The sequence below is a fragment of the Acinonyx jubatus genome, chromosome C1, assembly GCF_027475565.1.
Source record: "Acinonyx jubatus isolate Ajub_Pintada_27869175 chromosome C1, VMU_Ajub_asm_v1.0, whole genome shotgun sequence".
NCBI lineage: Eukaryota > Metazoa > Chordata > Mammalia > Carnivora > Felidae > Acinonyx > Acinonyx jubatus.
Window position 1 is genome coordinate 38647676 of NC_069381.1, and position 24204 is coordinate 38671879.

A 24204-nucleotide genomic window follows, 5' to 3' on the forward strand; every position below is an offset into this window, starting at 1 on the left:
AACTCTCTTCACCCTTCTATAGCATGGGACAAATATAACTTTAACATCCACAAAGCACATAGCATCTATACAAAAACACCACAAACACCAAGCAAAGCAAGGGAAATCTACTAAATTGTAGTTCCCAGTGCTCTGCTGGTACAACATCTGTGTTCAGGCTAGGAAACAAAACAAAACAACATAGCATCAACTTCAATTATGTTTCCAAAGATACTATGATAAAAGACCAACAAGACAGGAAGTTCACCAAGTAACAGACTGTACCTTCCTTCATAATAGAATGCTGGTCACTCCATATATGGAACTATGTTCCCTATTCCAACATTCTCAAAGAATCATACCTAGAGCCCAGACAATGGCCATCGAGAAACTCATCTTACTCCTGTCAATGCCAGTGAGACTAAGCACTGGCCATCCAGCATGTAAACTTTGAGATCTGGACGAATTCTCCAACCATAAGTGGGTCCCATTCTGTGGGTCACTTACCATTTGGGTCTGCTAGTAGATTTCACCATAGGGGCCATTCCATCTCTATAAAGACTCTTGGTTTTACTGAAGTTAACAATGTTGAAGATGACTCTCTGAAAGAAAGGGAAAAGTTTATCAGAAGACTATGCTATCCAAGTTCCTTTTCCTGCTAATTAGGAATGGAAACAATAAGCAGGGTTAAAGGAAGCCATATGGACTATTTGCCACCAGTATAGTGAGAATAAATGGTGCCCAGAGAAATACAATGTGTTTGTGCCAGTTTAGTGTAATAGTCAAGAGCACAGACTCTGTAACCTGGAAGCCTGAGTTTTAATCCCACTCTACCACTCTCAAACTGTGTGACTTTGCCAAGCTACTAAACCTTCCTATACCTCGGTTTCCTCATTGGAAAATGGAGATAATAATAGTACCTAGGATTTAAGTTAATATATGCACAGTGTTTGGAACCATTCTTTGTACATAATTAATGCTACATAAGTTTTAGCTATTATTATTAACTCTGCCTCTCTCCAGCATGACCTAGAATTTACATAGAAATGAACAACAGTATTGTTAGAGTAACAGTAGTACATTTGAAGTTCAACCAAACTAAAGATAATAATTGAGTGCAAAACTGAAGTTAAAAAATTCTGCAACTGCTCAGCACCCCTTTTACTAGACCTGGAGAATATATGTCCTCTTTTGCGCCACCTTTTGTTATCCTCTGCTGGGGCAAGTTGTACTGAGCTCAACCCTAATCTCAGCAACAACTCATAGAAGCATAGGTACTTCCCCTCTCTGGTCCTCAACTTTAAAATGGGGGAGTGGAGTGTTCTAGATGAGTGAAGTCTTTCCAGAAGGATAGTCTAGTTAAAAGAGATTAGCTTTTGTTTTAGTAGTCAACTTCACTATAGGTGAAGAAGAGAGATGAGGAAAGATAAGGGAATTGGGGTTAAAAGACACTTTGTGGCTCCTGAAATAGTCCAAAAAAAAAAAAAAAAAAGAGGATGGGAACCAGAGCAAGGGCAACCAGAATAGTTGGGAAAAAAAGGAAAATTTTCAAAAGGTTACAATATGCTGGGTTTTCTATCCATAGGCAATTAAAGAGAGGGGAGCATCAAAATTTACATATTATCTCACTTAGCAAACATTTATTGTGTGAGGTATTATATAATATTAAGTCCAGGAATTTTGTTCATTTTTATAAATTTTTAAATATTGTTCTATAACTATACAAAATATTAACATATCCATTTTACATATGTGGAAGCTGAGCTCAGAGAGGCTAATTAACTTGTCCAAAGTCATGCAATTAACAGAAGACGTGATATTTGAATCCAGGGAATAAAAAGATAAGTAAAATGTCCATTATCTCTACCCTTGAATTACTCACTAAGGTTCCAAAATTCTATAATTCTAACCAAGTCTATTTTCTAAAGTAACGGCAGGAATAAATATAATGGTAATTTTTTAAGGCTTTAACATTTTTTCTTCTTAAAAGAGAAAATCAAAGCTATTTTCTCAGGTCTCCTATTTGGGACTACCATGAAATGCTTTCTTCTATGAAATAAACTCTTAGGAATAACATGTTTTCCTTTCTCCTCAGAGACCTACCTACTGACCCCATCACCAGGCATTTCAGTTGCAGACCTCTCTTCTGTCATTAAATTAAGTCATCAAGAATGTCTAAGGCTGTTCAATTATTAATAACATGGACCTGCCTGTTGTCAGTTCAATTACATCTCCCAGCGTCTTGGCCACTGTCTGATTTAAGAAAATCAATATCAAGGGGACAAATTGCCTTTGAATCTCACAGGGCTTATTCCCCCCTTTCTCTTCTGAGATTTTCCAAGTGTCAGATCCATTTCCGATGAACCTGGAAGTTACACTGCACTTTCAGGATCTAGATTAATACTAAATGCAATGAAAATCCAATACATAAATAATGTTCATATGTGAAGCTGGAATAAAGAAATGAGAAAGCAAAATATCTGTTGATCATTAATATCCTACTAAGTTCCAGTAAAATTTCCTAGGTGTTTTAAATATGCTATATTATTTAAATATTCTATCCATAAACAAAAGCTGTCTATTTTAGCCCAGTTTTAGATGTGAAGAAATTGAAGCTAATAAAGGACAATAAAGACTATACTTCCTCTATGACATCCCATGCAAAAAGAACACCATTCTCCTCTCAAGCTTTTTAAAAATGTTTTCTAGTCTATTTAGCAAGGCAACATGTGGCTATGAGAATCAAAGGTATTTGGAAGTAGGCAGTGCAGGAAATCTTGGCTTTCCATATTTTACACTTCAGTATCTACTATTTACCCCAATGCATCACAAGAAATGGCATCCATAAGGTAATGGTAACGACAATTATAATTATAGCTAACAATTCCTGAGTACCTTCTATGTACCAAATTATGAGTTCAGCACTCATTCACACTATTTCAATATGTTTCATATTAGAATCGCCTCATTGTATGTTAGAATCATTTGGATAGCTTTTAAAAACTACTGACTCTTGGGCCTCAACACCAATCACAATCTCTGATATCTGATGTATTATTTCATTTGTTTTGAGGATAATGAACTTTTTGAGACAGGGACTATTTATTTTCATTTATTTATGGGTGAGGCAAGTAATACTGAGTGTAAGTAAATTAAAATCACATAAATAATAAGTAGTAGAGCCAGAATTTGAAGCAAGTCCATTGACTCAAAAGTAATAAGATCATGGACATTCCAGACAGATGCATCTGAACTGAAACCCAGCTCTCCACTAGTTCTGTGAGTTTGGGCAAAATAATTTTATATTGATTATTTATATCTGAAATTGGGATGATAATAGCACCCTAACAAAGTTTTATAAGAATCTGTGAGATTATATATAAATCACCCAGCACATTATACCTAGCTCATAAAAGGTACTCAATATTTATTAAGCCTTCCTCCTTATATTCAATAAAATAGGATCTTTTAGTTCATTAACAACTTCTTCCATCTTTTCTTCATTTCTTTTTCTTTCTTCTTTAATTTTTTTTAAACATTTATTTATTTCTGAGAGACAGAGAGAGACAGAGCATGAGCAGGGAAGGGGCAGAGACAGAGGGAGACACAGAATCCTAAGCAGGCTCCAGGCTCTGAGCTGTCAGCACAGAGCCTGATGCAGGGCTGGAACTCACAAACTGCGAGCAGAAACTCACATGACCTGAGCTGAAGTCTGACACTTAACTGACTGAGCCACCCAGGTGCCCCTCTTTTTCTTTCTTCTTTAGATTTAAATTTTTAATCCAGGATTCTTGTTTTAGCAATATGGTGCTTGAGATAAGAGCTTTGTAAATAGTGACCTGCAGCACACTGTTAGACTCAGACTGGATTATAGCTCTCAAGCAGCCATATGTTTGAGGCCTAGAGCTCTGTCCATTCTGACCAAGGGGTTCATGGTGTTACAGAAGAGTACAAGCTTTATTCTAGGTGTAAGCCATCGAGAGGTCCAATGTAGCTGGGTGTGTAGTGAAGAGACTGTGTGCTGTCTAGGCAGTGGATCTGATTCTCTGACTTTGCAAATATCTGATAATTTTGTCCAATCATGAGTAAATTTCCCATTTAAGGTTGTCCAAGGTAGCGCCAGGGACTATTCTAAATAGGCACGTGCATTCTGAAAATTAGTGGGTCATCACAATTTTAAAATAATTCATTATCTAACAACATTTATTAAAAGTTTGCTTAGATTTGAAAGTCATTTGATTTTCACATGAAATTTCAACATCGCAATTATAAGTGGAAGGAAAGGGAGAGTTGTTCAATGACTTAAATATAATTTCACATAGTTTAAATATTTGAACAGTTTTAAATTTTTTATTACTTTATTGTGTGAACACTTTCTCATTGATGGTGACTATTAAGATTTTGAAGACATTGTCACTGAAAAGTCTTGATTACAAATTGCATATATCCATTTCAGAAATAAAAACCTCATATAAAAATGATATGTTCACAGACACAAACTGATAAGTTTCAATTAAAAATTTGAAGATTTAAAAAATAAATTTAGCATTTGATTTCCACTTTAGATTTAAAATGGAGGCATTTCATTGCAAACATCCTGGCTCATGCAGATTTAAATTCTCATTTGTTGTACTTGCATGGATGTTAAATATAAGTTCCTAGATACCAAGACCAATAAAACCTGCTTTCTGCATGTTCTCAAATATTCCTGTGGTTTCTAGAAATTTGCAGAAGGTTATCTATGGCAGTATTCTCCAAAATTTTTCATGCCTAGGCACAAATAGAAAATAATATTAAGGCAGATGGAAAAAATGATATTGTGCAGAATGTTAGGGTACCTGGGGAACATTTGGTTGGAACATTTGGTTGGAAAACCATATGAAGTTTGGTGAAAAAAATAAACACACTGTGTTGAGAACATTCTTTACATAAAGAGCCTCTAATGAAAAAAAAAAAAAGAAAAAGAAACAAACAAACAAACAAATCCAGAGTCCAGAAAAATACACAGGTGCAGAAAGGTTATTGGTCTCGGTATCTAGGAACTTACATTTTAACATCCATGCAAGGGTAGCAAATGAGAACTTAAATCTGCATGAGTCAGGATGTTCGGAATGAGATGTCTCCATAACACTACTACTCTCAAAATGATTTAGTATTCATAGAACTATGGTCTAGAAAAAAATCATTCACAGTGAGAGACGACAAAGAAGTATGCCTATCTATTTCTGGGTTTGGGGTAGAAACAAATAATTAAAAATAAAATAGGCCAGAACATATTTGGGTTCAGGTTTGAATTTATACTATAGCTTCAACTTAAGAACCCAGGTCAAGAACTTAAAATAAATTTAGTTACAGGCAAAGAGTCCTACAGAACCTAGTGAAAACAATGAAAAGTTGTTTTGAATGCACACATTTCAACCCAGGAACATAGGATTTCCATAAATAAAGTCCTGTGGAGGTTAACATTTCACAGAAATTTATAAAACACATAAGAAAACAATCCACACTAAAAGTAAGAATCAGCTAGAAAAATAGATAAATGAATTTGGCCACAAAGAATTTCAACTTATAAAACTATCTGGTCAACTATAAATAAAGTATTTTTGTAATGACTAAAAACTTAAAATAATGTTTCAAACACATGAAAACAGAACAAAATAAATAAAAAAATTTAAAGACCAGAAATATTTTCTAAAAAATTAAACAGAGCTTCTAGAAATATATTTTTTACACTAATTGAACTTAAATTCAGTAGATAGGTTAGAATGCAGAATAGATGACATTTCCAAAACTCAACACTGTATATTCAGACAATAAAAAGTATGACAAAGGGATACAGAGGAAAAAATAAAAATCTTCATTAGATATGAATTTTAGAAAGAAGCTAAAGGAAACTAGCATTTTCTCAAAAGAAAATGCTACTCAGATTTCAAGAATAACAACTCAGTCCAAAGCAGGATTAAAAAAATCTAGATATAGACACATCCCAGTGAAACTGCAGAATACCAACAATAAAGGGCATTTTTTCAGAGCAAACCAGAGAAAACATAAATTACCTACAAAGACACAGGAAATTAGACTTAAACAGACTTAACACCAGCAACATGAGAGACCTGAAAATAACATATGATCACCCAAGAATGAAGGTAAAATAAATTTTCAGACAAAGCCTAAGAAGTATAGGAATTTCAGACCCTCAGTGAAGGAGCTACTTACTGAAGGATGAACTTCAAAGAAAGAAACTGAACACCAAATGTAAGAGTGGCAAGAAACAAAAGTGAGCAGAGAAACAGGTAAATCTAAATAAGAATTGACTACATAAAAATATTATTATGAAATAATAAATTTGAGGGGTGCTAATAAGTTTGCATAAAAACACTGGTTAACAATAACAGATGTGTTTGGGGCTGGGTTGAAGTGGAGGGAGGCAAAATTAGAGTTAAACTATGATAATGACTTTGTATGGTTCCAAAGGAGGACAGGGATGCTAATTAACTTAAGACATTATAACAAATAAGCATGGGGCAGTTCAAGAGCAATCACTATAATTACAGAAACAGGAGTTATAAATTCCAAATGAGTAACAGGAAAAAGAGAATAAAGAAAACATGGCAAATATAATAGAAAGTTTGACAGGATAGAGGATAAAAAGCAAGGAAAAAACGTTGTATATGGGAAGATCAAATAATATAGTAAAAATAATTCCAAATATCAGTAATCAAAATATTGGAAATTGAATGATTAACATGTTTAAAAAATTTCCCAAACTGATTAGGAAAAAAAAAAACCACATTTACCATCTTTCCCAGGGAATGACTAAAATGTAAAGATATTTATTTACACAGTAATTTAAAGGTAATTTAAATGTAAAAGGATATGCTCTTAAGGCTGAATAATATTTCATTGCATGTATATACCACATTTTCTTTATCTGGTTATCTATTGGACATTGTGTTGCTTCCACCTCTTCAATGTTGTGAATGATACTATGAATGTGGGTGTTTATTTTTAAAGTTAGTTGTATTTAACAAGTCACAAAGTTCTTGAAAATCTGACAATTAGCCATTGAGACCTGGCACTGGCTGACTTCAGCATATTACTATCTGGAACCAATGAATGGGGGAGCACACAAACCTTCCCTGCAGGATTTTAAAACTGAGAAACTATGGGATGATTCAAAGCAAGACTCAGAACTAAGATGGCGCCATAGTGGGAGGCCCCTAGGCTTGCCTTGTCCTGGGAACACAGCTAGAGAAATGTTAGATCATTCTGAATACTTAGGAAATTGACCTAAGGACTGATAGAACAAACTGCACTACTAGAGGGAAAGAAGAGGCCACTTCAAGGAAAGTAGAAAGTGTGGAGACATGGTTTGGGGGAGAAATGGATTACAGATGTTGCAGGGGGGAGGGAGCCCTCATTGTGGAGAAAGGTGAGATGGACTGGAGCAAACAGTGGTAAGCAAAAGGAGAACACTTCCCCAAAGCCATTGGCTGGGAAGATGAGAGGGGCTGAATTTCATGAGTTTTGGCAACCAGTGGGGATCAAAGACTGGCGTTTCAGAGGTCCCCAGGCTTGGTTACGATAGAGACCTGAGGATACTGCACTACTCCTGGAGCAGAGGAAAGCAAACAACCCAGGGACAGACTGCTTGATCTGAGGATTGCCTAAGTGGCATGGGGAGAGACTGTTCATTCTCTTTGGAGCACATCTGTGAGAGATGAAATTGCCTCTGGGGACAAAAGAATCAGCGAGCACCATTTCCTTTTCCTGACCCACAGTGTAAACCAACTTCAGTGAACAGCACAGTGCCAACCCTGGCTGCCTAAACTGCCTACACCAAGTCTTATCCCGCTGCACCCCACTGGTACTGCATTTCTAGGGAAAATGTGCCTAAACAGTGGGCCCTATTGACCAACAGAGTGAGGCCCTCCCTCCGCAGGCACCATGTCTGCTAACCTGGACTTCTAAAGAGCTTCAATTCTAGTGGAAATAACATCAGGTCTCTTTTAGCAAGCCAACCAGAGCACACCTAGTTAAAACTCACCACACTCTAGTCAAGGTCCAAACATTCCCCACTATAGACAAGGAGAAATTCTGTAGAGAACTGACCTGAAGGATAAACAGCCACAACACAGCAGCAGAGTGCACATCAGGGACACCCTTACCACAGACATAAAAGAGCTAAAAAAAAATCAGGCCAAAGTGAAAAATGCAATATTTGAGATTTGAAATCAACTGCTGGAATGACCACAGGAAGGGAGGAAGCAGAGGAACAAATAAGTGATACAGAAAATAGAATAATGGAAAACAATGAAGGTGAACAAAAGAGGGAAAGAAAAATCTTGGATCATGAAAGTAGACTTAGGGAACTCAGTGATTCCATCAAGCATGATAATATTTGTATCATAGGAGAACCAGAAGAAGAAGAGACAGAAAAGGGGGAAGAAGGTTTATTCAAAAAAATTTCACCAGAAATATTCTCTTACCTGGGGAAGGAAACAGACATCCAAACCCAGGAGGCACAGAGAACTCCCATCAAAATCAATAAAGGCATGCCAACACCAACACATTGTAGTTAAATTTGTAAAACATAAATATAAAGAAAAAAATCCTAAAAGCAGCAAGACAAAGGAAGTCCCTAACTTAGATGGGAAGACCAGTAAGGTTAGCATCAGATTTCTACATAGAAATTTGGCAAGTCAGGAGGGAGTGGCATGATATATTCAATGTGCTGAAAGGGAAAAATCTGCAGCCAAGAATACTCTATCTAGCAAGGTTATCATTCAGGATACAAAGAGAGATAAAGAGTTTCTCAGACAAAAAATAAAAAATAAAAACAGACAAACAAAAAACCTAAAGGAGTTCATGACCACTAAACCAGCCTTGCAAGAAATATTAAAGGGGATTCTTTGAGTGGAAAAGAAAAACCAAAAGTAACAAAGGTTACAAAGGAAGAGAGAAAATTTCCAGAAACAATGACAAAACAAGTAATAAAACAGCACTAAATACATGTCTATCAATAACCACTCTAAAAGTAAATGAAGTAAATTCTCCAATCAAAAGACATAGGGTGCTCTTTAAACTCCAAGTCCTACTAAAGAATGAATGGGTTAAACAAGAAATTAAAGATGAAATAAAGAAGTACATGGAAGCCAATGAAAATGAAAACACAACAGTCCAAAACCTCTGTAATGCAGCAAAGGCAGTCATAAGAGGGAAGTATATAGCAATCTAGGCCTTCCTAAAGAAGGAAGACATGTCTCAAATACATAACCTAACCTTACACCTAAAGGAGCCAGAAAAACAACAACAACAACAACAACAACACAAAACAAAACAGCAAATAAAGCCCAAAACCAGCAGAATAAGGGAAATAATGAAGATGAGAGCAGAAATCAATCATATATCTATATTGGTATCAATGTTGATATCGATATAGATATACAGTATCAATGAAACCAGGAGTGGTTCTTTGAAAGAATTAACAAAATTGATAACCCCCTAGCCAGATTGTTAAAAAGAAAACAGAAAGGACCCAAATAAATAAAATCACGAATGAAAGAGGAGATATCATAACCAACACCACAGAAATACAATTATTAGAGAATATTATGAGCAATTATATGCCAACAAATTGGGCAATCTGGAAGAAGTGGACAAATTCCTAGAAACATAAACTACCAAAACTGAACCAGAAAGAAATAGAAAATTTGATCAGACCCATAACCAGTAAAGAAATTAAATCAGTAATCAAAAATCTCCTAACAAAGAAGAGTCCAAGGCTGGATCGCTTTCCAGGGGAATTCTACCAAACATTTAAAAAAGAGCTAATACCGATTATTTTGAAGCTGTTCCAAAAAATAGAAATGGAAGGAAATCTTCTAAACTCATTCTATGATGCCAGCATTACCTTGATTCTTAAACCAAAGACCTAACTAAAAAGGAGGACTATAGACCAATTTCCCTAATAAACATGGATGCAAAAATTCTCAACAAGATACTGCAAACTGAATCCAACAAAACATTAAAAGAATTATTCATCACGATCAAGTGGGATTTATTCCTGGGATGCAGGGCTAGTTCAATATCCACAAATCAATCAATGTGATACATCACATTAATAAAAGAAAGGATAAGAACCACATGATCCTGCCAATAGATGCAGAAAAAGCACAATTGACAAAATACAACATCCTTTCCTGATAAAAACCCTTGAGAAAGTAGGGATAGATGGAACATACCTCAAGATCAGAAAGGCCATATACAAAAGACCCACAGCTAATATCATCCTCAATGGGGAAAAACTGATAGCTTTCCCCCTACGGTCAGGAACATGACAAGGATGTCCACTCTCACCTCTCACCACTATTGTTTAACATAGTGTTGGAAGTCCTAGCCTCATCAATCAGACAACAAAAAGGGAAAGGCACCCAAATCACCAAGGAAGAAGTCAAACTTCACTCTTCACAGATGACATGATACTTTATGTGGAAAACCCAAAAGACTCCACCAAAAAACTGCTAGAACTGGTACACAAATTCAATAAAGTTGCACGATATAAAATCAAAGTACAGAAATCAGTTTCATTTGTGCATGCAGCACAAATAATGATGATGCAGCAGAAAGAGAAAACAAGGAATCTATCCCATTTACAACTACACTGAAAACCATATAATACCTAAGAACAAACCTAACCAAAGAGGTAAAAGATTTAACCAAACAGATAAAACACCGATGAAAGAAATTGAAGAAGACACAAGGAAATGAAAAAAAAGTTCCATGTTCATGGATTAGAGGAACAAATATTATTAAAATGTCTGTACCACCCAAAGCCATCTTCACATTTAATGTAATCCCTATCAAAATAATACCAGCATTTTTCACAGAACTACATGAAAAAAATTCTAAAATTATATGGGACCACAAATGACCCTGAATAGCTAACACAATCTTGAAAAAGAAAAGCAAAGCTGGAGGCATCACAATTCTGGGCTTCAAGTTATAATACCAAAGCTGTAGTCGTCAAGACAATGTGGTACCAGCACAAAAAGAGACACATATCAATGGAAGAGAATAGAAAACTCAGAAGTAGGTCCACAAGTATATGGTTAACTCTACTTTGACAAAGCAGGAAAGAATACCCAAGGGAGAAAAGATTGCCTCTTCAACAAATGGTGTTGGGAAAACTCGATGATGACATGAAGAAGAATCAAACTGGACCACATTCTTATACCATACACAAAAATAAATTTAACATGGATTGAAGACCTAATGTGAGAAAGGAAACCATCAAAATCCTAGAGGAGAACACAGGCAACAACCTCTTTGACATTGGCCATTGCAATTTCTTATTAGATAAGTTCCAGAGGCAAGGGAAATAAAAGCAAAAATAAACTTTTGGGACTTCACCAAGATGAAGAGCTTCTGCACAGTGAAGGAAACAACAAAACTTAATGGCAACCAACAGAATGGAAGAAGATATTTGAAAATGACATATCTGATAAATCCCTATTTGGGTTAGTATCCAAAATCTATAAAGAACCTATCAAACTCAACACCCAAAAAACAATAATCCAATTAAGAAATGAGCAGAAGTCAAGACTTTTCCAAAGAAGACATCCAGATGGCTAATAGACACTTATGAAAAGATGCTCAACATCAATCATCAGTAAAATACAAATCAAAACAATGATGAGATACCACCTCACACCTGTCAGGATGACTAAAATTAACAACACAAGAAACAACAGGTGTTGGCAAAGATGTGGAGAAAGGAAAACCTCTTGCACTGTTGGTGGGAATGTAAATTAGTGCAGCTACTCTGGAGAAGAGTATGGACGTTCCTCAAAAAGTTAAAAATAGTACTATCCTATGACCCAGCAATTGCACTACCCGAATTTATCCAAAAGATACAAAAATACAGATTTGAAGGGTACATCTACCCTGATGTTTATAGCAGCATAATCAGAAATAGCCAAGCTATGGAAAGAGCCCAAATGACCATTGACTGATGAATGGATAAAGATGTGGTATATATATACAATGGAGTAATACTCAGCCATCAAAAAGAATGGAATCTTACCATTGGCAGTGATGTGGATGGAGCTACAGTGAAGTAGCTAAGTGAAATAAGTCAGTCAGAGAAAGACAAATACCGTATGATTTCACTCATATATGGAATTTAAGAAACAAAACAAATGGACATATGGGAAGGGGGAAAAAAAGAGAGAGGGAAACAAACCATAAGAGATTCTTAAAGAACAAACTTAGAGCTGATGAGGTAGTTGGGTGAGGGGTGGGCTAGATGGATAATGGGTATTAAGTAGGGCACTTGTTATCATGAACACTGGGTGTTGTATGTAAGTGATGAATTACTGAATTCTACTCCTGAAACCAATACTACTCTGTATGTTAACTAAGTAGAATTTATTTATTTATTTACTTATTTATTTATTTATTTTAGTATGAAATTTTGTTGTCAAATTGGTTTCCATACAACACCCAGTGCTCATCCCAACAGGTGCCCTCCTCAATACCCATCACCCACCCTCCCCTCCCTCCCACCCCCAATCAACCCTCAGATTGTTCTCAGTTAGAATTTAAATAAAAATTTGAAAGGAAAAAAAAGAAAAAATCAATTCTTTCTCTCTCTCTCTCTCTCTACACACACACACACACACACACACACACACACACACACACACTAAACAATGAGAAAATAAAATGTAAATGTGATAACAATTATAGTATTGAAAATATCAAATACTAAAATAAATGTAACAGAAAGCATAAGACCTCTACACAGAAAACTATAAAGCATTATTGAGACAAATTAGAGAAGATTAAATAAATAGAGGAAAGATCACAATAAAAAATTAAAGATTCATTATTAGAGGCAATGTAATTCACTAAAATCCCAGCAGAGTTGTGTGTGTGCATGCGCGTGTGCACATGTGTGTGTGTGTGTGTCTTGGTGTCTGTGTATGTGTATGTGTGTAAAAAAATTGATAAGCTGATAATAAAACTTATATGCAGAGGGAAAGAAAAGGGCAAAAATAAAAGCAAAGAAAGTCTTATCAGATGACAAGATTTACTATAAAGTTATGGTAATTAAAAAAATGTGACTTCTATTTTTATAGATCTATAGAAAAAGACCAGTGAAACATAACAGAGAGCCTAGAAACTGTATGTGTATGTGTGTATATATATATATGTGTGTGTATATATATATGTGTGTGTGTGTGTATATATATATATATATATGTATATATCAGAGATGATATCACTGATCAGAATGAAAAGTTGAACTAACAATGAATGGTGCTGGATCAATGGGTCACTCATAATGGAAAACACATCACATTAGTTCCCTGCCTCATACCAAACACAAAAATAAATTTCAAATGGATTAAGGAATAAAATGTGCAAGGTAAAACACAGGAGATTATTTTATGGACTAAGAATATATATAAAGACTTTTTAAGCAAAGCACTAGGCACATAAGCCATCAAGGAAAACACAGATATATCTACTGCTTTACAAAAAGGTTGTATCAAAATATACCATAAACATATGGAACCAGAAAAGACCCCAACAGCCAAAGCTATCTTGAAAAAGAAAACCAAAGCATGAGGCATCACAATCCTGGACTTCAAGCTGTATAACAAAGCTGTAATCATCAAGAAAGTATGGTACTGGCACAAAAACAGACACTCAGATCAATGGAACAGAATAGAGAACCCAGAAAAAGACCCACAAATGTATGGCCAACTAATCTTCAACAAAGCAGGAAAGACTATCAAATGGAATAAAGACAGTCTCTTTAGCAAGTAGTGCTGGACAGTGGCATGCAGAAGAATGAACCTGGATCACTTTCTTACCCCATACACAAAAATACACTCAAAAATGGATGAAAAACCTAAATGTAAGACAGGAAGCCATCAAAATCCTAGAGGAGAAAGCAGGCAACTGCAGCAGTTGACCGCAGCAACTTCTTATTCAACATGTCTCCAGAGGCAAGGGAAACAAAAGCAAAAATGAACTATTGGGACCTCATAAAAATAAAAAGCTTCTGTACAGCAAAGGAAACAATCAGCAAAACTAAAAGGCAACCGATGGAATGGGAGAAGATATTTGCAAACAACATATCAGATAAGGGTTAGTACCCCAAATCTATAAAGAACTTAATGAAACTCAACACCCAAAAAACAAATAATCCAGTGAAGAAATGGGAAAAAGACAGAAATAGACACTTCTCCAAAGAATACATCCAGATGGCCAACTGACACATGAAAAAATGCTCAACATCACTCATCATCAGGGAAATACAAATCAAAACCACAATGAGATACCACCTCACACCTGTCAGAATGGCTAACATTTACAACTCAGGCAATAACAGATGTTGGTGAGGATGTGGAGAAAGAGGATCTCTTTTGCACTGCTGGTGGGAATGCAAATTGGTGCAGCTACTTTGGAAAACAGTATGGAGTTTCCTCAAAAAATTAAAAATAGAACTACCTTATGTCCCAGCAATTGCACTACTAGGTATTTATCCAAGGGATACAGCTGTGCTGTTTTGAAGGGACACATGCACCCCAATGTTTATAGCAGCACTATCACCAATAGCCAAAGTATGGAAAGAGCCCAAATGTCCATTGATGGATAAATGGATAAAGAAGATGTGGTATATATATACAATGGAGTATTACTCGGCAATCAAAAAGAATGAAATCTTGCCATTTGCATGGAACTAGAGTGTATTATGCTGGTGAAATTAGTGTATAACTAGTCCTAGTGTAATACTGTAGAACTATTATGTTAGTTCTACGTGCATGGAACTAGAGGGTATTATGCTAACTGAAATTAGTCAGTCAGAGAAAGACAAATATCATATGACTTCACTCATATGAGGATTTTAGGACACAAAACAGATGAACACAAGGGAAAGGAATCAAAAATAAAATAAAAACAGGGAGGGGGACAAAACATAAGAGACTCTTAAATATGGAGAATAAACAGAGGGTTACTGGAGGGGTTGTGGGAGGGCAGATGGGCTAAATGGGTAAGGGCCACTAAGGAAGCTACTCCTGAAATCATTGTTGCACTTTAGCTAACTAACTTGGATGTAAATTAAAAAAAATAATAATAAAAAAATTAAAATTAAAAAATATATATACCATAAACAAATGAAAAAAACAAACCAATTATAATGGAAAATGATTAATATACCAACCTGTAAAGAATTTCTATAAATCAAAATATGAAAGAACAACAATCCAATAGAAAATGGGCCCAGGATATAATCAGACAAGATACAGAAGAAGACATGAGAGGTCTATAAATATATGAAAAAATCATAAACCCAGCGGTAATCAAGGAAATAAAATGAACAAAATAATTAAATACATTTTTTAATCATCAGATTAGCAAATTTAGTAAATCTAAAAATACCAAGTATTGGTAATTATGTATGAAATAGTGATTTTTGAGCATTGCTGGGTGAGCATGTAAAATACAATAGCCTCTTTAGAGAAGAACTTGATAAAAAGTAAAGAAAGATGCTTATTACATATGATTCAGTAATTCTACTTCTGAGTATTCCCCTAAAACAAATTTTGCACATTGCATAAAGAGATACAAAGATGTTCGTCGTAGCGCTGTTCATTTATAATAGCGAAACAAGCTTGTTTATAATAGGAAAACAAGCAAAACCCCTTAAGTCAGAATTAGAATGGATCAATAGTGGTTCATTAATATAATAGATTATTGTTCAGCTTTTAAAATGAATGAACTAGGTGTGCCTGGGTGGCTCAGCTGGTTAAGAATCCAACTCTTGGTTTCGGCTCAGGCCATGATCTCATGGTTTGTGGGTTTGAGCCCACACTGCCAGTGTGGAGCCCGCTTGGTATTCTCTCTCTGCCCCATCCCCATTAGTGCACATGTGCGTGTGCATGCGCGTGTGTGTGTGCTCTCTCTCTCTCTCAAAATAAATAAAACTTAAAAATAAAAAAAATATGAATGAACTAGAGTGAAATTTCTCAACACAACACTGTTCAATGTCAAAGGCAAACATTATAACACAAAATAAAAGTATATTTTAATGTATATTTTATTTTATCAAATAAAAGTACAAAATCATACATGGGAATGATATCCATTAATGTCAGGCCTGTTGCTGCTTCTGGGAGAAAGGAAGAGGAAAGGAAAGAGGTGTTTAGCTGTATCTATAATGTTATATTTATCAAAATCAATAGAAGAAAACAAATTCTAAAAAATATCTACTTAATCTTAATGGAGGATCCTCCATTATAATATAATATAATTATATATAATTATATAATATATAAATGGTTAACAAGTTCTTCTGTCATCTTACTGAATAAGTTGTCCCTTTCCTTTTTAATTTCAAATGCTACTTTTTCCATATAATCAACTTTTACGTGCTTGGATTTATGTCTGGACTTGCATTTCTGTTTCTCTGAGTTGCATGTTTATTCTAGTGACAGCTAGCCATTGTTTTCATAATTGCAGTTTTAGGATATGTTTCAACTTATATTAGGGTGAACCTCTGGTTAATGTCTCCTTTTATTAATTTTTATAGCTTCACACCCAGTGAACTTTTTGGTTTTAATTGCTTATTTTCTGTCACAATTCATTTTGTTCATGCTTTAAAATTTTTTTTAATGTTGTTATATTTAACAATTCTGTGAATTTTTCTTATACTTTTCCTTCTTTTGTTAGTCATTTGCAAATTATTTTTCCTAGTCTTTTGTTGTTTTTTAAAATTTATTTATTTTGAGAGGAGACAGAGAGAGACAGAGAGAGAGAGAGAGAGAAAGGAGAAGGGGTAGAGAGGGAAGGAGAGACAGAGAATCCCAAACAGGCTCCACACCTTCAGCATGGATCCCAAGGTAGGGCTTGAACTCACAAACCATGAGATCATGACCCGAGTTGAAGTCAGACACTTAACCAAATGAGCCACCCAAGCACCCCTATCCTAGTTTTATTTTACTAATGGTTATATTGAAAATAAAAATAATAAATTGGAATCTTAAGTTAGGCATAAGTAGTTTTCATATGAGCAATGTCAGTAACTCTTTTGAGACAACCACTTGGTATTCTGATAATATCAAGAGATATATAATACAGTGAGAGAAAGCTGCTTGGAGTCTTTCTGGTTACGTGTTCCAGCCTATGTGCTACCACATAGCCAGGTTATTGTGACTTGGGCTGAATTGCACAGGAGTTTAGGGTGAATTTGCCAAGGTGTCCCAACATATCAAATGTTATATAGGTAATGTGGCACTGAGTTGGGAATAAAATATAGGTCTCTGTTTTTCCAAGCAATCAGCTACTTTCTTTCACAATCCCTATTTTATGTTGCCTGTTCTGAGCCCAATCTGATTCCCAGAATTGTGGAACAAAATGTTGGATTTCCATACCTACCAGTCCCTGTGTAACTTTGACCATGTTTTATGATCTTTCTGAGCCTTGTTTTGCTCATCTGCAAAGAGGAAAATCATACCTATCTGGTAGAGTTGTTGTTAGGATTATATATAATTGCCAACACAATATGATTGGGAAACAGTAAAAGACCACATACATGTGTATATGTATACATACATGTTTATATATACATGCATATGTAACATACATGTATATACATATACATGTATATGTGTGTGGATGTATTAAATTAGGACTCCTGCCCATGAAGCATCTATAGGTTATCACCCAAGTTCCTGAAAGAATGCCAGGAAATCCTGGACCTGATACATCAAAAGCATGGAGTCTGACATGTAAATAATCACTATGTGAAAAATGAATCCTTATCTATTATAAGCTGATGTTGAGGAGTCGCCAATAAAGTTTGTTAATCAGCTGCACCTGTGTTTTGTTAACTGGAAATTGTCAAAAAATTTCACACAAATATTGCAGTCTGATAGAGATAATAAAGAAATGGCTTACTGGTTGCACATTAAAACAATTCTTCCTCCTCACTGTAAGCTTGTGAGAAGGCAGCCAAAAGAAGTAGAAGTGGAATGGAGCAAAACATTCTCATCAAGGGAAGTTTAGCATATCAAACAAAGGCATTAGCAACATGACAGAAGAAAAATAAGATCTTTCAGGGAGACTTTTTCTTCTCTCCATAATTCAGAATAAATATCCAACAATACATAGACAAAAAATACCTCTCTTTTCCTTAATCTGACAGCACTGCCTACAGAGAATTTTCTTCTCAATTTCATTCATTCATTCATTCATTCAAGAAATACTCATTTAATTGTTTCATTTCATAAAGTTATATGACTCTTAATCTTCTGTGTGCTGTGATTACAGGAATAAATAAAACTGGGCACTTTGCTCTTTAGGAACTGCCTACTGAGGGAAATTAACATGTAACACACACACACGAATAAAATGCTGAGGTGGTGTCTATAACCAGCTTAGTGGAAAGAAAGCTGAATCTTTACTGATGCGTAAAGACTGGCTAAGCAGGAAGGAAAGCATGGAAGACATTCCAGAGTCAGAGGAAGCAATGAGAACAAAGACTGTGTTTTGTGGAATTATAAACTCTTTCCTGTGGCTGCAAAAAATTCTGGGGCTGGTTTGGGTAAGAGATGAGATTGTGGAATTAAAAGGCTTGCAGGGCATATAAAGTGATTTTAACTTTTATGAAAGCAATATGAAGGTGTATACACACATTTGATTTATTAAAAGAACTACTTGACAGGCACAGGAAAAAAGCCACAGGGTTTTGAAATTCTCAAACAGGAATGGAGAGGTTTCTAAACTTAGGCAAAGCAAAAAACTCCCTTTTTTGTTCATTCAGTACCTCTCTTGAACGGACTTACCAATGCCACCCACTTCTGGTCTCTATTATGTTTGTACTCTACTTGTTTGTATGGGAATGACTTCAATCTTGGGTTACCTTATTTAATGTTGGCACAATCTTTCCTTGATATTTAATTGTCTACTTTCTTACAAATGCGGTTGACTGTAAAAATTTTCACAATCCGTCTTTCCACCCTGTATCCATAGTCTCTGTACTATAATTTTGCCACTTCTTCCATCAAAAGGTGAGCCTCTTAAATCTAGATTGACCTTGTAAATGGCTTTGGCCAATAGGAATTGGTGGAAGTGATAATACACCAGTTTTGAGCTAAGACCTCAAGAAGTCTCTTGTAACTCCATGTTCTCTCTTGAAATCCTACCACCAACAGTTCATCAAGTCCAGGGTAGGTTTACAGAGGATGAGAGATCACATGAAAAGAGACCATTTGTTCCAGCTGAAGTCATCTTAGACGGGCCTATAGCCAGCTGACCTAGAAACATATGAGAGAACCCAAACAAACTCAGCAGATTATCTACTAGAACCAGAGCTGACCACCAATACTGAAGAACCACCCAGCTGTCCCATGGACTCTTGAATAGTAATAAATGCTTATTATTTTAAACCACTGAATTTTGGGGTGCTTTGTAATTTAGGGGAAAAAAGCAGCCAAATGATGCGCTATGTAATGTTTCAGTGACCAAAACTATGGGAGGGCGCCTGGGACACTCAGTAGGTTAAGTATCAGACTTTGGCTCAAGTCATGATCCCATGGCTCATGAGCTCGAGCCCCGCTTTGGGTGAGCACGAGCCCCACTTTGGATGAGTCCTGCTTATCTCTCTCTCTCTCTCTCTCTCCCTGCTCCTAGCTCACTTGTGCCCCCCCCCAGTCTTTTTAAACAAACAAACAAACAAACAAACAAACCAACAGTGCAGGAAAAAAAACCAAGAAAAAAAAAAGAAAGCCAAATAAAGGAAATAAATCACTTATATGTGGATTATAAAGAAACCCAACTCATAGGAGCCGTTGACTAGAATAGTGTTTACTAGGGGCTGGGATATGGGGGAAAGGGGAGATGTTGGTCAAAGTACAAAGTTTTAGCTATAAGAATAATAAGTTCTGGGGATCTAATGAACAGCATGGTGATTGTAGTTCATAATACTATATTATATATTTTAAAGTTGCTAAGATAGTGGATCTTAAATGTCCTCACCACAAAAAGAAATGGTAATTATATGATGTGATAGAGCTATTAGCTAAACTACAGTGATGATCATTTTGCAATATATAAGTATATTGAAGCAACAACTTGTATATCTTAAATATAAGCAGTTATACAGTGAAACCTTGGATTGTGAGTAACTTGTTCTGCAAGTGTTCCACAAGATAAGCAATATTTCTAATAAATTTTAACTTGAGAAATGAGCAATGTCTTGAAATACAAGTTGTATGTGATATTGAACATCACATGATCACAACTAAGTCAATGGTTCTTGAAAGACGCTTTGATATACAAGTGCTTTGGATTACAAGCATGTTTCTGGAATGAATTATGCTTGCAAACCAAGGTTTTACTGCGTGTCATTTATATCTCAGTAAGCTGAAAAAAAAGTTTTAAGAAAGGAATGAAAATAGAAATAAAAAAGTGAAATCAAAAGTCATTTACTTCATATTGTAGTTCATAGTCACACTATTTTGTATTAAACTTATTTTTCTTTATTATCTATAATATTTTTTATGTAAGTCTATTCTTCCTTAAATATTAAGTCTACTTATATTTTTGGTCAATTTTTCTCTAGATTTTTACTCTCCAACTTTAAGTAGTGGAGAAAAGATCAGTTCCTGCACTTGAGAATTTTACAAATTGTCTGGGTTCATGGGAGGTGGAACATGGATATGTTCTATGGCAATACTAAAATCTCTCTCCTATCTGTAAAATGAGAAGATCACAGCGCTGACAAGTGGTAAAACCAATAAAATCAGGTTTATTTGACTGAAAAGCTGGGGTTTTATATAGTAATCCATACTGTGTCCATCTTCTCAGTTCTGGACAATATGGGCTAAACAAAGAAGTAGCAAGCTCCTCTCCTTCCATTTAGAATCATGTTGGAAATTAAAAGGCAATACAAGAAAGATCCATGCTTTCAATTTGCCTCTGAAGACAATTTTTTATAAAAATCTTTTGATTGATAAAGTAGTCAAAGTAGTAAAGTAGTAATGCTAACAGAGAGAGAGAGAGAGAGAGAGAGAGAGAGAGAGAGAGAGAGAGAGAAGCAGCAAGAAACTTCCTTTTCCCAAAGCACCTGGAAATTATGGGATGACTGTTCTACAGCATAGCTTTATGGTACTGCTTTCCAAGGCAGAGACCAAGCCACTTACTGATATCAGATCAGGCGCTTGAATTTGTTTGCCAGCAGGAGGAAAGGTTGTACTAAGCAAAGCAAATTCCCTCATCTAGTTCCCCTGAAGCCAAGGACAACTGCTTATGAGTTACTAATAAAATAGAGGTCTAGGCTCAGTCTCCAGCCAATTTCAGGACCATAGCCAGGCCTATGTTTCATTTTAAGGTTGGTGTCAGGGCTAGAACCAAGATAAGGGTTTTCAGCCTGAAGCCAGGGTTAAGATTCAGTCCATTTGAGGAAGGAATCAGTGAATCTCCATAATTAAGGGATATTAAATAAGCAGATCAAAATATTGTATAATTTGTAACATGAAATAAACATGTTTTAAAAAGTTGATTCAACAGGTGTGCTGTTTTGAAGGGACATATGCACCCCAATGTTTATAGCAGCACTATCAACAACAGCCAAAGTATGGAAAGAGCCCAAATGTCCATTGATGGATGAATGGATAAAGATGTGGTGTGTATATATATATATATATATATATATATATATATATATACATACACACACACACACACACACACACACACACACACACACACAATGGAGTATTACTCGGCAATCAAAAAGAATGAAATCTTGCCATTTGCAACTATGTGCATGGAATTGGAGGGTATTATGCTAAGCAAAATTAGAGAAAGACATATATCATATGACTTAACTCATATGAGGACTTTAAGAGACAAAACAGATGAACATAAGGGAAGGGAAACAAAAATAAAAACAAGGAGGGGGACAAAACATAAGAGACACTTAAATATGGAGAACAAACAGAGGGTTACTGGAGGGGTTGTGGGAGGGGGGATGGGCTAAATGGGTAAGAGGCATTAAGGAATCTACTCCTGAAATCATTTTTGCACTATATGCTAACTAATTTGGATGTAAATTTAAAAAAAATTAAATAAAACAAAAGTTGATTCAACATTATCCTAATTATATTGACACCATTACCTTGCTGTAAATCTGACACATTTTTCATCACTCATGCAAGGTTCAGGCTGAGTTTTTACAAACTTCAAATTATTACAGTCCACATCATGGAGCTTCAGCTTATAGCAGTTTTGGAAACCTTAGAATTTGAAGAGATCAATTTTAAATGGAAAAAGTGGGAGTATCTTGTGGATTGCAAACAGCAGATAAAATGTTTCTTTATTAAAGGCTGCTCTCTCCAATGAATTTCAGAGAACGCTAAGATCTCTCCTTTGTTTAAAGATAATCACATTTTTCTCAGAGTGGTTCACTAGGGCTTTACCTTGGGCATGAATTTTTCATGACTGATTGATTGAAAAGACAATGCCAACAGAGAATAATACAAGCATAGAGACCTGTCTTACAAGGTAGAGTTAAATTACTCCAAGGGTTAGAATGACAAACCCATGTGCTGCCTTCGACTTGGCAAGTAAATTGACAATTACAATTCTGTTGAAAAATGAGAAAAATCAATTAGGAAAAGGTTGATTTCTACCAAAAAGTAGTGTTTACTTTATTGAACATGATTCAATGGATTTTGGAAACAAACAAAGAAAGCCCTGTGAGAGAATTCCCATTTTTGGGTGGGTGAAAGGAGGAGCTGGAATGGGAAGCAGGTTGGCCTGAGAGAAAGCAGACCTGTCTTCTCTTCCTGCCTTATGTCACTTACTTGTTATTTAACCTTAGGAGGATTAATTCCTATTATCTCTGATCCTATATTTACCCATTGCTAAAATAGAGATAACTGACTAAAGTCCAGAGTCATGGACTGAGGAGTTTGGACAAAGTAAGACAGTTAAGTGAGGTCAAGGGCAAGTAAGGGAAACTCTAGATTTTATACATATCTGATCAATTAATTCCTTTACTTTTTCAAGAAACATTCACTGGACTCTGCCCATGTGCCTCAAACTATGTTATGTGTTGGGGATATTCAGACAAACAAGTAACACACAGGTAAATAAATAAATATACAGTGCAATATGAGCTAGTTAAAAGAACTATGAAAAAATTAAATAAAGGGCCAGAGGATAGAGTGTAAGATAGTTTATGGTCTGTTTGACCTAAAATTATTATTTATATACACTTGTTGAATACCTATTAAATTCCAAAGAAATGACTGGGCACTTTTGTATTGTATACTATTTCAAACACTTAGAAAAATCTTACAGGTAAATCTTATTTTCATTTTACAGCTTAGGAAAGTAATATGGAGAAAAAGAGAAATAGAAACTGTGTATTTGGTCATCTTTCAGAGATGGGATGGACTCTCCCACCCAAATTTGTTTAGGACACTGAGAATGATGATCCCACACATGCATGAAAATGATATAAAAAGGTTTATTACTCACAGAATGAGGATTTCTGCAAGGGCAGAATAGTCTCCCAAACTGGTATGAAATTAGCTTGAGATAACAGGAAAGGAGGCTTTCTTGAAGTTTTATGGTGGTTAGGGGCTGGGGCAGGTTGAGGATCCTCAAGTACACAACAAGGGCTTGTGTGGTTTGAACTTTCTGCCAGTGTTAAGGATGGTCCACCTGTGCTTCATTATCAGTTTGCCCAGATGTGGGGCAGAAGGGAAAGTGGGGGAGGGAGGCTTGAAAGACGTTAGCAGTCAAATGTCAAAAATAAAGTCAGATTCTTTAATATACTTCCTAAAGATGATATATCTTATGTAGTGGAGACCGGATGAATGGAACCCAAGTCTGGTTTTGTCTAACTTCAAATTCTATGATTTTTTAAATATTTTACATTATTATAATTTAAATAAAAATATTCTGTCATTTCTATTCAATGGGCCTAAGGATATGTGTATCAAAAAAAGAAATATGTACTATGCAGAAGACTCTAGGGAGATGATAAGATGGTATGTGTCTAACTGACTCTACTATATAAAACACCTTTAAATGCTTTTTAAGAGAGCATTTGCTGAATCTAGTGAATATGAGCTTGGCAAAATAAAGACTGCCTTTCAGGGCTGCCAAGGCAGTTGGGAATTAAAGAAATCATAGAAA

General features: G+C 35.5%; 1 protein-coding gene across 6 annotated transcripts in view; it reads right to left on the bottom strand.

Annotated features, from left to right (window-relative positions):
• Window positions 1–24204, bottom strand: part of LOC106973620 (BEN domain-containing protein 5) — a 1423832-nt gene that overhangs the window by 715878 nt on the left and 683750 nt on the right. For all 6 annotated transcript variants that reach the window (XM_027059241.2, XM_027059240.2, XM_027059242.2 and 3 more), the window contains exon 4: window positions 487–581. In XM_027059241.2, the coding sequence (XP_026915042.1) occupies window positions 487–581 (95 nt within the window). The remainder of the gene's footprint in view (window positions 1–486; window positions 582–24204) is intronic.